The sequence below is a fragment of the Leptonychotes weddellii genome, chromosome 15 (assembly GCF_054177405.1).
Source record: "Leptonychotes weddellii isolate Sample4059 chromosome 15, ASM5417740v2, whole genome shotgun sequence".
Lineage (NCBI taxonomy): Eukaryota > Metazoa > Chordata > Mammalia > Carnivora > Phocidae > Leptonychotes > Leptonychotes weddellii.
The window spans coordinates 30,479,409-30,495,252 of record NC_138383.1 but is presented as its reverse complement, the minus strand read 5'-3'; the positions used below and the strand labels follow the sequence as shown (position 1 = coordinate 30,495,252).

Below are 15,844 nucleotides of genomic sequence, written 5' to 3'. Positions count from 1 at the left end.
AGAGGGAGAGGGAGAAGCAGGCTTCCCGCTGAGCGGGGAGCCCGATGTGGGGCTCGATCTCAGGATCCTGGGATCATGACCTGAGCCGAAGGTAGCCGCTTAGCCGACTGAGCCACCCAGGCGCCCCCCATAAGAGACTCTTAATCTCAGGAAACAAACTGAGGGTTGCTGGAGTGATGAGGGGTGGGAGGGATGGGGTGGCTAGGTGATGGACACTGGGGAGGGTATGTGCTATGGTAAGCACTGTGAACTGCGTAAGACTGATGAATCACACACCTATACCTCTGAAACAACTAATACATTATATGTTAAAAAGAAAAAAAGAAGATAGTAGGAAGGAAAAAATGAAGGGGGGGAATCGGACAGGAGGACGAACCATGAGAGACTATGGACTCTGAGAAACAAACTGAAGGTTTTAGAAGGGAGGGGGTTGGGAGGATGGGTTAGCCTGGTGATGGGTATTAAGGAGGGCATGTATTGCATGGAGCACTGGGTATTATATGTAAACAATGAATCATGGAACACTACATCAAAAACTAATGATGTAATGTATGGTGACTAACATAATAAAATAAAATTAAAAAAAAAACTCATTCTGTATTCTAGATAACCAACTTCAAACAATTTGTTTCCTCTGATTTCAGAAGAACTACATGTTTTTAGAAAAATTAGAAAATACGGAAAAGAATTTATAAAAAAGAAAATTCACACAATTTTATCATCTAGAAAAAATCACTGTCAACATAATGGCACATTTCTTTTTTGTCCTCTTTTTCTTATTAATTTGTAGGAGTTTTGAGTGTGTTTCATAAACTTCAATACTCCATTATGTAAGTTAAGAACTTTTACTTCCATTTCACATTTTTAATTTCTTATACTTGGTTCCAAAATATGTTCTGGGGATTTTAAGTCTACACTGAATATACACGCTCAGAGAGAAATCTTATCTTTAAAATCCTGAATCTTTCAAACTAGAAACAAAATATGTCTCTTCTACATTTACTGAAAACTTCTGGATTTCTGTACACTTCCTTTTAGATTTACGCCACAGCATTTTTCCTGTTATTTTCGGTATACTCTTTCCTATATTGCAGATAGAAAAATTATAGAATTTTAAGGGGCGCCTGGGTGGCTCAGTAGGTTAAGCATCTGCCTTCAGCTCAAGTCATGATCCCAGGGTCCTGGGACAGAGCCTGGCATCAGGTTCCCTGCTCAGCAGGGAGTCTGCTTCTCCATCATGCTCTCCCTGCTCCCTCATGTTCTCTCTTATAAATAAAATCTTTTTCTTTTTTTTTTTTTTAAAGATTTTTATTTGACAGAGAGAGACACAGCGAGAGAGGAAACACAAGCAGGGGGAGTGGGAGAGGGAGAAGCAGGCTTCCCGTGGAGCAGGGAGCCCAATGCGGAGCTCGATCCCAGCACCCTGGGATCATGAAATGAGCTGAAAGCAGACGCCTAACAACTGAGCCACCCAGGCGCCCCTCAAATAAAATCTTAAAAAAAATTATAGAATTTTAAATCATAAATGTGTAATGATCCCCCTCACTGAATTATCTTTTCTCTTTAAAAATTTATTTTTTTAGAAGATTTTATTTGAGAGAGAAAGAGAGCACAAGCGCGGGGGGAAGGCAGAAAGAGAGGGAGAAGCAGGCTCCCAGCTGAGCAGGGAGTCCCACATGGGGCTCGATCCCAGGACCCTGGGATCATGACCTGCACTGAAGGCAGATGCTTAACCGACTGAGCCACCCAGTCACCCCAAGATTTATTTATTTGAGAGAGACAGCGAGTGTGAGCAGGGGGAAGGGCAGAAGGAGAGAGAGAATCCCAAGTAGACTCCCCACTGAGCTTGGAGTCTGATGCTGGCTTATCTCACAACCCTGAGATCCTGACTGAGCCAAAATCAAGTTTTGGACACTTAACCGACTGAGCCACTCAGGTGCCCCTGAATTATCTTACTGCTCTAGTTTTTCAGTTGATTTTGTTGGCTATTTCTTTTTTTTTTTTTTAATTTCTTTATTCTAATTGCACTAATCAGCACTTCAGGAACGCTGAATATTCAGTATACAGCTCTGGAAATAAGTCTGAAAGTCTTTACTTAAAAAAAAAAATCTAATGACTCAACTATATTTCAATTAAGAAAAGAAAAAAATCAGTCTGGGGGCACCTGGCTGGCTCACTTGGTAGAGCATTCAACTCTCGGTTATAAGTTCGAGCCCCACAGTGGGTATAGAGATTACTTAAAAATAAAATCTTAAGGGGCCCCTGGGTGGCTCAATCAGTTAAGCAGCTGTCTATGGCTCAGGTCATGATCCCAGGGTCCTGGGATTGAGCCCCGCATCAGGCTCCCTGCTCAGTTGGGAGCCTGCTTCTCCCTCTCCCCCTGCTGTACTCTCTCATGCTCTCTGTCAAATAAATAAAATCTTTAAAAAAATAAAATGAAATCTTAAAAAAGAAAAAAATCAGTCTGGCTTCAGTGGCCAAAAGAAACAACAAAAAATAATGATACTGATAATGGAAGATACCTTATTGTAGTCCTGATTTTAATTAGAATGCTTTAAATGTTTCATCACTGAGTATTCTTGTTTATATATGTGTATTACCTTTTGATTGGGTGTATGTTTATAATGTCAATCTGTATTTCTTATTAAAAGTCTAAAGGAAGTTAGGTTTTTATATTATGATAGTTTTCCTGTCCTATTAATATGGTGAATTATATTAAGATACACTCATTTCCAGGGGCGCCTGGGTGGCTCAGTTGTTAAGCATCTGCCTTCGGCTCAGGTCATGATCCCATCATGATCCCAGGGTCCTGGGATCAAGCTCCGCATCAGGTTCCCTGCTCTGCCAGAAGCCTGCTTCTCCCTCTCCCACTCCCCCTGCTTGTGTTCCCTCTCTCTGTCAAATAAATAAAATCTTAAAAAAAAAAAAAGATATGTCATTTCCATTTGTTATTATTTTATCTAGAATTTCTGCCTCATTCACAAGTGAGGTTTTCTAGAGACTTTCTTTTTGCTCTTATTTTAGGTTTAGGTATCAGTGTTATGTTGACCTCTTTCTACTTTTTTTTTTAATTGGAAAGAATTAGGTTGGTTTGGAACAAATTAAGTATCAGTAGTATCAACTCTTCTCTGAATATAGTCAAGAAAGTGCCTGAAGTCAGTGGGAGTTCTTGTTTGTTTGCTGAGGGAGGAGGCAGATGGACAAAGGAAGAAGTATAATTTCTCAATTTCTTTCATGGTTTTTAGTCTATAAATTTCTCATTTGGTCGTTTGTATATTCCTAGAAACGTAATTTCAGTAAGGTTTTCAGACAGATTAGCATCAAATTATACAAGCTCTTCTAAAGAAGCCATTCTATAATTAAAAAAGCTCCTTTCTGGGACGCCTGGGTGGCTCAGTTGGTTAAGTGTCTATCGTTGGCTGAGGTCATGATCTCTGGGTCCTGGGATATAGCCCCACATCGGGCTTCCTGCTCAGCAAGGAGTCTGCTTCTCCCTCTCCCTCTGTCCCACCCGACTGCGCGTTCTCTCTCAAATAAATAAAATCGTTAAAAAAAAAAAAATTACTTTCCAAGGCGCCTGGGTGGCTCAGTGGGTTGAACGGCCTACTCTTGATTTTGGCTCAGACAACAATCTTAGGGTTGTGCGGTCGAGTCCCACCTGGAGCCCAGCAAGGGGCTGTGCTCAGTGGAAAGTCGGCTTGAGATTCTCTCCCTCTTCCCCTCCCCCTGCTTGTGTGCTCATGTTCTCTCTAAAATAAATAAATCTTTAAAAAACAGTTACTTTCGAGGTGCCTGGGTGGCTCAGTCATTAAGCGTCTGCCTTCGGCTCAGGTCATGATCCCAGGGTTCTGGGATCGAGCCCCGCATCGGGCTCCCTGCTCCGCGGGAAGACTGCTTCTCCCTCTCCCACTCCCCCTGTTTGTGTTCCCTCTCGCTGTGTCTCTTTCTGTCAAATAAATAAATAAAATCTTTCAAAGAAAAAGAAAAAAAGCTACTTTCCCCCTTTCCATTTTACCTGTTTTTGAGAATGAGAGCTCTCTCTCATGTTTCTTGATTTGGCTAGCTATTGAATCAACTCTTTAATTAGTTGAATTATTTATTTTTTTTAATTAAACCACATGGAGTCATTTCTCATTCACACTGACAAATATTTGAGAATATCAGTTTTTAGGCTATTCTCCTCTTGGCACAATTTTGTGTCCAGATATCTTAAAAATTCTATTTACTTCTTTTATATATCAAAATAATACATGGTTATAAAAATCCAAGTATTAAAACAGAAAAGATATATGTACAAAGTATAAGGCAACTGCAATCCTACCCCTTGAATAAATACCATTAAAATTTTGTGGTCCTCTAGAAGCTTTTTCTCAATGCACATAGAAACATACAGGGGCACCTGGGTGGCTCAGTCGGTGGAGCGTCTGACTCTTGATCTCAGGGCCTGATCTCAAGGTCATGGGTTCAAGCTCCACACTGGGCATAGAGCCTACTTAAAACAAAACAAAACATAACAAAAACAGACACATATATTCCCCCACTTAAAAAAACAAAAAAACAGAAGATTATGTTATTCATACTACTTTGTAGCAAGCTTTTTATTCTCCCAATGTGATGTGCTCTGGCATCTCTACCCCAGTATATACAGCATCCTCATTCTTTATAACTGCAGTACGATATTCCATTCCTGTTTGATTAGCATATAGTTTGCATCCAATTTTTGCCATCATAAAAAATATTGTCGTGAACATCCCTGTATAGAACTTTCTCCACACTCAACAAGCATTCCTGTAGGGGAAAAAAAAATCTATAAATAGTATTGTGGTTAAGGGGTTTGAGTGATTTCATTGATATGAGGAATTCTTAAAATCTCAGAAACAAACTGAGGGTTGCTGGAGTGGTGGGGAGTGGGAGGGATGGGGTGGCTGGGTGATAGACATTGGGGAGAGTATGTGCTATGGTGAGCGCTGTGAACTGTGCAAGACTGTTGAATCACAGATCTGTACCTCTAAAACAAATAATACATTATATGTTAAAAAAAAATAGAAGAAGAAGATAGCAGGAGGGGAAGAATGAAGGTGGGGAAGTCGGAGGGGGAGATAAACCATGAGAGACTATGGACTCTGAAAAACAAACAGGGTTCTAGAGGGGAGGGGGGTAGGAGGATGGGTTAGCCTAGTGATGGGTATTAAAGAGGGCACGTCCTGCATGGAGCACTGGATGTTATACGCAAATAATGAATCATGGAACACTACATCTAAAACTAATGATGTAATGTATGGTGATTAACATAATAAAAAAACAAAAAAAAAAGGGGGTATGAGTGATTTCAATCTTTAAACCTCGACAATAAGTGAAGATGGATGTTATATTTTTAAAACTGTTTTACTGAAACAGACAGAGAGCATACAACTCATATTTAAAATGTAACACTCAATAAATTTTCACAAAGTGAACACACATAACCAACATCCAGATCAGGAAACAGAATATTATAAGAATTTCAGACACCTCCCTTTGTGCCCGTGTGATTACACACTTTTGATTAATTTTGCTTGTTTTTGTACAATTTTAAAAAAAGATTTATTTGAGAGAGAGAGAAAGAACATGCACGCAGAGAGTGGCGGGGGGATAGAGGGAGATGGAGAGAATCAATCTCAAGCAGACTCCCTGCTGAGCATGGAACCTGACTCCATGACCTGAGCTGGAATCAAGAGTCAGATGCGAGCGCCTGGGTGGCTCAGTTAGTTAAGCGACTGCCTTCGGCTCAGGTCATGATCCTGGAGTCCCGGGATCAAGTCCCCGCATCGGGCTCTCTGCTCGGCAGGGAGTCTGCTTCTCCCTCTGACCCTCCCCCTCTCATGCTCTCTCTCTCTCTCATTCTCTCTCTCAAATAAATAAATAAAATCTTAAAAAAAAAAAAAAAGAGTCAGATGCTTAACCGACTGAGCCACCCAGGCATCCCGTGTTTTTGTACACTGTATAAAGGGAATCATATACAATATACCCAGAGCTTTCCAAATTGCACCAAGGGCGCCTGGGGAACTGTAAGGAACTTTAAATTTGAGAGAAATGATACTCAACATCTGTATTACACCATACCAACTACTAGATTGCTATATTCTTTTCAGTGATGTCTAATCTTTGTTAATAAGCTGCATTTTCAGTGGTTGCTATAATAATAAGTATCGTATAAAAGTCAACATGGAACAGGGGCACCTGGGTGGCTCAGTCGGTTAAGTGTCTGACTTCAGCTCAGGTCATGATCTCAGGGTCCTGGGATCAAGCCCCATGTCAGGTTCCGCACCCAGTGGGGAGTCTGCTTGTCCCTCTGCCCTTCCTCCCACCCCCATGTTCTCTCTCTAAAATAAATAAATAAAATCTTTAAAAAAAGTTCATCATGGAACAATGAGGGTGGTGCGTGTCCAACCGGATTCCAAGATTTGAGAAGTTGTACAGTGCTAAACATACACATCCCAATAATAAGTGTTATGGGGTGCCTGGGTGGCTCAGTTGGTTAAGCATCTGCCTTCAGCTAGGCAGGTCATGATCCAGGAGTCCTAGATCAAGCCCTATGTCTGGCTCCCTGCTCAGCAGAGAGTCTGCTTCTCCCTCTCCCTCTGCCTCTCCCTACCGTTCATGCTCTCAATCTCTCTCTAATAAATAAAATCTTTAAAAAAATTAGTAATTGCGTTTAACAATAAAGTAAAAATACTATTTTTTCTTTCAATTTCTGTGCATTATTTTTTAATGGCTCTTAAGTTGTTAGGACACATGTATTATTAGGTTATCTGTATCTACTACTTAAAAAATAGAACCGTTAGGTATTTCTTTTGGCCTAGGAGTGCCATGAACCAACTGGTGGGAAGGGAGAAAGTCTGGGAGCCTCTGGTGTATATTCCTGCCACTGGCTTCTTATACTCAGTGTCACTTGTGAGATTCATTCATATTGTGTCAAACAGTTGCAGTTCACTCATTTTCTTTTTTTCTTTCTTTAATAGGCTCCACGCCCAACCTGGGGCTTGAACTCACAACCCTGAGATCAAGAGTCACACGCTCTACCGACTGAGCCAGCCAGGTGACTCCATTCATTTTCATGGCATAATATTCCACTACATGACTATTCCACAATTTATTTATTAATCCTATTGATGGACATTTAGACAGTTTATACTTCTTGGCTTTTATGAATAGTGTTGCTATGAACATTCTTTTTGTGTGTGTGAATTTTTAAAATTTTAATTCCAGTTTAGTTTACATACAGTGTTATATTAGTTTCAGGTGTACAAAACAGTGATTCAACATTTCTATACATTACTTAGTGCTCATCACAGTGTGTATTCCTGATTCCCTTCACCTACTTTAACCACCCCCCACACCCATCTCCCATCTGGTAACCATCAGTTTGTTTTTTTAAGATTTATTTATTTGAGAGAGAGAGAGAGAACCCGTGCTTGGTGGCGGGGTGAGGGAAGCAGAGGGAGAGAAACTTCAGACGCCCCAATCACTGCGGAGACTGACATGGGGCTGGATCTCACAACCCTGAGATCATGACCTGAGTCAAAATCAAGAGTCAGGACACTTGGGCACCTGGGTTGCTCATTTGGTTAAGCGACTGCCTTCGGCTCGGGTCACGATCCTGGGGTCCTGGGATCAAGCCCCGCATCAGGCTCCCTGCTCCGCGGGAAGCCTGCTTCTCCCTCTCCCACTCCTCCTGCTTGTGTTCCCTTTCTCACTCTCCTTGTTCATTAAATAAATAAAATCTTAAAAAAAAAGTCAGGATATTTAACCAACTGAGCCACCCAGGCCCCCCAGTTTGCTTTCTATATTTAAGAGTCTTTTTTCCTTTGTTTTGAAAGATTTTTTTAAAAAGATTTTATGTATATATGTATTTATTTATTTGAGAGAGAAAGAGAGAAGGTGGGGGAGGAGAGGGACAAGCAGACTTTGCACTGAGCCCAACACAGGGCTGATCCCAGGACCCTGAGATCATGACCTGAGCCAAAATCAAGAGTCAGAGGCTTAACCAACTGAGCTACCCAGGAACCCTCATTTTGAACATTCTTAAGTGTACATTTCTTGGAAGTGGAATTACTGTGTTACAGGATATGTATATGCTCAGTTTTACTAGACAATGCTAGTTTTCCAAAATAGTACATCAATTTACACTCCCACTAACAATGTATGAGTTCTGATTCCTCCATGTCCTTACTAACATTTTTTTTTCAATCATTCTGAGGAATGCACAGTAAGACAGCAATTTCCCTGACAACAAAATGAGGTTGAGTCCCTTTTCAAAAGTTTGATCGGCCCTTTGAATATACTTTTTAGTGTCAAGTTCTTTCCCCATTTAAAAAAAATGAGTTATTTTTCATTTCCTTAATATTAGTTCTTTAGATGGAGGATGAGTCCTTGATTTAGACATATGTCCTGCAAGTATCTTTTCCCACTTCTCCCAGTCTGTGCTTGGCTTTTCACTTTCTTAATGGTATCTTTTCATGAACAGATGTTCTTGATCTTAATATAGTCCAATTTATCAAATTATCATTATATTTAGGCCATTTTCTATACTATTAAATAAACCTTTGCTGACATAGTGAAAACTTTTTTCCTAAAAAACTGCTTTTCACATTTAGGTCAGCAAACCATCCAAAAATGATCACCGTGTATGGTGTAAGGTAAGGTCATATACTGTTCCCCCAAATGGATACCTAATTGACCAATACCATTAATTTGACTTTCCTTTCCTACTGTACCAGTGTCACTTGTATCATAATCAGGTGACAGTATATGCATCAGTGTGTTTCTGGAATGTTTTGTTCCACTGGTCTATTTGCCTATCCATGTGCCAATACCATATTATTTTAATTGCTATGGCTTGATATTTGGTAGTGTGAGTTCTCCAGATTTTCTTTCTTCTTCCTCATGATTGCCTTGGCTTGATTCTGCATTTCAGTTGAGCATCTTTTGATGTTTATTGGCCATTCATATCTTCCCCTTCTATGAGCTGTCTGTTCAGGTCTTCTGGAAATGAGTTGGTTACTCTTTACATACTGATTAGTATTAGATTTTTCTGTATTAGAAAATACACCCCTTATCTGTCAAATATTGTCATTTCCATAGTCTTTAAAAAATGCTTACAATTTTCCCCCTATTTTTTTTATGTACTTAAAAGTATCATTTCTGGGCGCCTGGGTGGCTCAGTTGGTTAAGCGACTGCCTTCAGCTCAGGTCATGGTCCCAGGGTCCTGGGATCGAGTCCTACATCGGGCTCCCTGCTCTGCGGGGAGCCTGCTTCTCCCTCTCCCACTCCCCCTGCTTGTGTTCCCTCTCTCTCTGTGTCTCTCTCTGTCAAAATAAATAAATAAAATCTTTAAAAAAAAAAAGTATCAATTTCTTTTTTTCCTTCTAGGTTCTGGTTTCATGCTTAGAAAAGCCTTCCCTGTGCCAAGTTAGCATTACAATGTTGGCCATTGTAACAGAGGACTTTGCCTGTTACATTACTTATTTTTATAATGTTGGACATTTTTTAAATTTGTAAAGTACCTTAATAATTTTTTAAAGATTTTATTTATTTGAGAGAGAGAGTATGTGCATGCATGCAAGCAGGGGGAAGGGCAGAGGGAGAAACAGACTCCCCACTGAGCAGGGAGCCTGACGCAGGACTCAATCCCGGGACTCGGGGATCATGACTTGAGCTGAAGGCAACCTCTTAACTGACTGAGCCACCCAGGCGCCCTTAATAATTTGTTTAAAGAAGAAATTTCAGTCATTTCCCACTACAAGACACTGACCCAATAATTTATTGATACTTTTTTAAAGATTTTACTTATTCATTTATTTGTTTAATGGGGGGAGGGTGGAAAGGAGCAGAGGGAGAAGGGACAAGCAGACTCTGTGAGCTGAGCTTGGAACTCCACATGGGGCTCAATCTCATGACCCTGAGATCATGACCTGAACTGAAATCAAGAGTCAGATGCTTAACCGACTAAGCCACCCAGGCACCCCTATTCTGATACTTTTATGATTTCCTTTGCCATATTTAAATCTTTTTTTTTCTCCAAGATTTTATCCATTTATTTGAGAAAGAGATAGAGCAAGTGGGGAGAGGGGCAGAGGAAAAGGGAGAGAGAGAATCTTAATCAGACTCCATACCAAGCAGAGCCCAGTACAGGGCTTGATCGCACAATCCTGAGACCATGACCTGAGCCAAAACAAAGAGTCGAACACTTAAGAGACAGCCACCTAGGCACCCCAGCCATATTTAAATCTTTAATTCACCTGGAAGTCATTTTAATATATGGTGTGACGTAGAGGTCGCCAAACAGCCAGTTGTCCAAGGTATTTTTAGATATTTCCCCCATTTAAAATATAGCATTGTCTCCTAACTTTATCATTTAACAAATTCTTAAATATGCTTTGATTTCTACCTAGACTGCTTACTATGTTCTATAATTTATCTGTTCTTGTGCCAACGCTACACTGTTTTAAAATACGTACCTTTCTCATATACTTTAACGCACAACTCTAAGTATGTACATCTTCAAAATTTCTGACTCATTTATTCTCAATAATCAATTCCCCCAGATGAACTTCATAATCACTTTCCTATACCAATAAAGTTCTGAGTGCCTGATTCATATATCAGATAAATTCACAGCTTAAACCGAGATGAGCTGACATTATTTATAACATATTACCTTACCATCCAGAGATACATGGTATGGTGGGCTATTTGCGGTCTTTTACACCCCTCCCCCATAGTTTTAGTTCTCAATTTATTAATCCCAGGAGCTCTTTATATGAAAACATTATTAACTCTTTGGCTGTCAAATATGTTGCAAGAATTTTTTTTTCAATTTGTTAACAAAGATTATCAGAATATTAGTTGAGGCATTATATAGCTATACAACAGAAATATATGCAGAAAAGGAAAAAATTAACTCTAAAGTCAGGCATTAACTTGTATGGTTTTCAGCATAAGACTTACAATTATAATAAAAACCAAAATTGTTAAGGTTAAGCCTGAAAATAATAAATAGAACACATTACGGAAACACTTCACCTAGCCAAAACTTAACTCTATGGCCAATTTTGTAATCGGAATAGGACACAAAATAGACCGTTCAGCAGTTTGAAAGATTCATAAACTTCATTCTTTAAAAAACCCAGCCCTTCACTCTATTTGCGTTCACTTGGTATACAATTTTACAATTCCTTCTATTTATCTTTCCGTTTCTTAAACCTAAATGATTGAGCAACCTTGGTTAAAAGCTATTCAGATTCAAAGACATTATTTTGTAACATATGGATTTTTACTGAACCATCTATACTACCTGTCATTTTTTTAAATTTTATTTTTTCCACCTGAATTAAAAAAAAAAAAGATTTATTTATTTGAGAGCCAGAGAGACAGCGCATTGGGGGGAGAGGGGCAGAGGGAGAGGGAAAGAGAATCCCAAGCAGACTCCCTGTGACCACAGAGCCCGATGCCCAGCTGGATCTCACCACCTTGAGATCATGACCTGAGTCGAAATCAAGAGTTGGACACTTAACCGACTGAGCCACCCAGGCGCTCCCCACCTGTCATTTTTTAAAACACATTTTTAGTGAACTTCCCTTCCCATAAACATCAGCAGCCGTTTCCAACTTCAGTTTAGTCTTCCTACATAGAAGCCACCACTCTTATCCCTACTCTCAGCAGATGACCTTACCGTTCACAACAACCATTCTTTGCAAACTTAACTATGCTGATACTTTATGTCCCCAACTCCTTCCATCTTATCTTAGAGAAACAAGTATTCTTTCCCCAACTTCAATTCTTTCCCCAACCAATACCTTAATTTATGCATGGTGAAGGAAGAGGCAAGACTCATTAATTAATGCTCCTGTTCAGGGACTCTGCTTCATAATTCATTTCCCACCTCACTTGTACAATTAAACTCTCATTCCATTTTGGTTTCTGCCATTCAGCCAATAAATATATTCTAATGTCTTCCATTCTTTAAAAAAAAAAAAAAAATCCCTTTACATTTTACCCTTTCTATATATCAACACCTCTCTCCTTTCCCTTCTTAGGGAGCAGTCAGCATGCCTACTTCACCTCCCATTCATTCCATAATCCCATCTCCTAAAGCTTTATGACTGTGCCTTGCCTGAAGCTACTCACAAAAAAATTAACACAGTGACACTGGACTACAACATTCAAGAGGAATGGGGTATTTTTTGATTCCACAAATATTATAATTTTGTCTGTGACTATGCCTACTGATGGAAGTTGGGACTGCTGAAGGAATCTGATAATGACTTTCTCCTTGGTTCTAACTTGGATAAAATTGGAAACTTGTAAGCAGCCTCTTAAAATGTTCACAAATTGGGCAGGGGATGAGTATCTTATAATCATATGCATTAAAATGCTTAAAAAGTTTTTATATTTATGTACTGATACCATGTTTTAAAGTAAGAAAAGTTCCTTCTTCTATTTCCATCAAAGATTCAAGTCCAGGAATTAGTTCTATAAATGTCTTTTATCAATTACCTCAAAATGCAAAATCTTCTCAAGCAAGAAAGCAAGGAACACAGGAACTAAATACTAAGTATTAGACTTGACTGAATTACTTAACTTTATCACCTTTAACATAGGGTTATGCCTTACTCTATAATTTAATTGTGAGAATTAAACAAGACAACACGTGTAAAAGCACTTAACACAGTTCCCGGCACATGTTAAATACCTTCCTTCATTCACTTCAGCACAATGCCACACTCTAAACAAAGAACTATTTAGAAGTGTACCAAAAAGAAGCAATATTAAAACTTTGTGGAAAAAAAAACAAAACAAAACTTCGTGAACTACGTGAAACAGAAAATGTGGCAAAAGCACTATCTGTTCATACTAGTAATAATAATCTGCAAATGAAAAGCTTCAATTAGGAGCCAAAGTGACTAGAAGATGGTCAAGTATACTCTGAGAGAATTCAAGCAGTAACTGTACTTTGCCTGAATTTCCAATTATTTCCTCTTAGGAGTGTAAAAGATTACATAAGATTTAATATAATGGACAGAGTAAGCATACACACAAAGCTGTAGTTTCCCAGGCTGAGAAAGACAAATTTAAACTCACCCTACCTTGGGAGGAATGAATCTTAAATATACAAAATTTCCTTAGATACATACAAAAGTAAATCAATTTATCAAAGGGATTTGGGATGAAGGGAGGTTTTCACTACCCCAGGGCCAAATAAACTGAATAACCAAAATAAATCTTCTCCAAATATTATGGGGGGGGAAAAACCATTTGAATTGTTAGAATTGGTGTAATGCAGCTGGATTTAGTAGAATGTAGCAAGTCAGCTGCTTTCTGAAAAAATATGCTGGGGTGGAGAAAGTGGGCAATCTTCCCAATAAAACAACTGCCATAAAACACCATATATATATATAAGAACATACACATCTGTTAAATATCACTTTACACTGTGTTCTAGCCAAGTTATTAATCAAGAGGAAGTATTTAAGATCTAAAAAATAAATCATACTCCACTTCTGGTCACATTTTGCACGGGTGGCTACTGGAGAGTACTGGAGAGTTATCCACGCAGATTCCAGGCAATGAGGACTGAATAATAAGTCCACTGTTCACATTCAAATGTGGGGGGGGGGCGGAGAGGAAAAGGGAGGCTCCGAGACCATAAAGTTCTCCTCCCTCTCCAAACACTGCAAAAAACTGTCCACGTCTAAGACACTTACCCTTGAAACTCCTTGGAGAGTGACCTGGGAGACTTTTTGTTCAGATTTCTGAGAGGGAGCTATTTAGGAATGCTGCAAAATTGCAACTTCCAAATACATGAACATAAAGCATTTTTTTTCTTTCAGGAAAGATTTCCCCCTTTCCTCTCAAATGGTTTATCACTACTCACATATTAACAAAATCCCCAATTCAACCCCAAGTATAAACAAAAACCAAAGCTTTAAAGAACATGTGAATAAAGCACACAACTATTTCCAGTAAATCCTCAATTCCCTCACGATTAGGATGAGGAAGGAGAAACGAAGAACACGAAGCAGAAAAAAATACTTGGGAAGAGAGGCGGCAAGAGAAAGTAGGAAGGGGGAATAAGAGCAGATCAAAAAGTTCAGCTAATGCTGACACTTAACCTGGGTAAGAAAGGGCAGAAAATACCCTGAAGGCAAAGGCTAGAAGTTGAAGGACTGAGTGGGACAGGGGCGCAATAGAGGAAGTCCACGCAAAAGGCCTACCCAAGGTGGGGGGGCACCGTGTAGGAGGGAACACCAAAAAACGGGGAGAGACTCATTAGGAAGAGATGCCAATCAAGGCCCAAGAGCTTGAAAGTCAGAGGATATGGAGACAGGGTACTCCTATACTGCAACCCGGAGACCGCACCAGATGTCTCGGGAGGCGATCCTGCTACGAGGGGTGAGGGGTTAACTGCGGGGGTTCGCAGACGTGGAAGGGGGTGCGGCCCCAGGGGTTGCGGCAGGGGAGCGGGGAGCAGGGAGCAGGCCCACCGCCCGTACCTTGTAGTAAACATCGAACTGGATGTTCTCCGGCAAGGAGCGGATGTCTCGGCGGGAGCGGATGTAGTTGTCCACGACAGCGGAGATGGCGGTGTTATACAGAGTCTCTGGGATCCACTCTAGTTCCACGGCCGCCATCTTCCTTCCCTCCTCCTCCGCCTCCTCCGCCTCCTCCTCCCGAAGGCCCCCGCCTCCCTCCGTAGCGAACTCCTCTGCGGCCCCGAAGGATTCGGACGGGCGGCGGCAGCCACGCGGCCACAGGGCAGAAGCGCACGGCCGCCCTGGCTCCTCCCGGGCGAGCTGTAGGGTAGCAGCGGCGCACGCAGGCCCGGGTAAACAGCGCGGCACGGAGCCAGAGACAGCCAAGCCCAGGCCTCACATTCCGGGTTTGAGAGAAACCCGGGTTCCGTCCCAGCGCGGAGCTCTGCAGGGGCGGGGCTGCGTGTGCGGCGTCATGACGTCAGCGCACGCCGACGCGCGGGAGGGAAGGAATGCGGCAGGCGGAAAACTTGGGAAGAAAAGAGCCGTGATTCTTCCCACAGAGAACGTACTTTCTGAGGGGCCCGGAGTTGGTGGATGGAGGTGGGCTTTTTACACTGGACGAGTAACCCTCTCCCGTGCCGAATTACGCGGGCGCGTCAGTCCCTTCAGCAAATCCTGCCTCGAGAGTTCTTAGGCATGGACCTTATTGAGGCTCAGGTAAAAGTTTGGATCCTTTTCCTCACAAAAATGCACATTATCAGTACATTGAAAATCATGCATTCAGGGATCTCACATGGGTCTAGACACTCTTAGACTCCGGTCCCTAAGCCAAGTTAGGAACCTTCGGTCCAGGAACTAAGGGTCATCATGGGTCATTGTATAACCATTTGCATTGTTTGAACTTTTTTACCATATTTCTTTTTTCCAAAGAAAATTTACAAACAAACAAACAAAAATAAGAAAAGAACTCCTGTAGAAGAATTTGGTAGGAAGGTTAGCCTGATTATGGAATTACAAATAGTGGTGAGAAGAAAGGGGTTAATTGCTGGCTTGTGTCAGGACTTAATGGTAAGATGGAAATGAAGATTTCAATTTTCTCTCATAGTTCTAGTCCCAACCTCAGGGGATTACTGAGTAATTGAGAGTACTTGTTTCAGCTCCCTTCCTTAGTCAGCCTGAACATCTGCTATTTATGTAACTTAACTTTCCAAGTGGGCCATCTCAAGAACTTTGGGCAATATCTTTCTGCTCTAGGAATTTAACAAGGAAGTTACTGGCCATAATTAATGGCACTGTGTCATCACTGTCTCATAGTCACTCTGTAACA

The 15,844-nt window shown here is 40.8% G+C and overlaps 1 protein-coding gene across 1 annotated transcript in view; it reads right to left on the bottom strand.

Annotated features, from left to right (window-relative positions):
• Positions 1 to 14,972, bottom strand: part of APPBP2 (amyloid beta precursor protein binding protein 2) — a 63,008-nt gene extending 48,036 nt beyond the window's left edge. The window contains exon 1 of the mRNA XM_081806036.1: positions 14,536 to 14,972. Within this exon, the coding sequence (XP_081662162.1) occupies positions 14,536 to 14,673 (138 nt within the window). The 5' untranslated portion in view covers positions 14,674 to 14,972. The remainder of the gene's footprint in view (positions 1 to 14,535) is intronic.
• Positions 14,973 to 15,844: the final 872 nt, after the last annotated feature.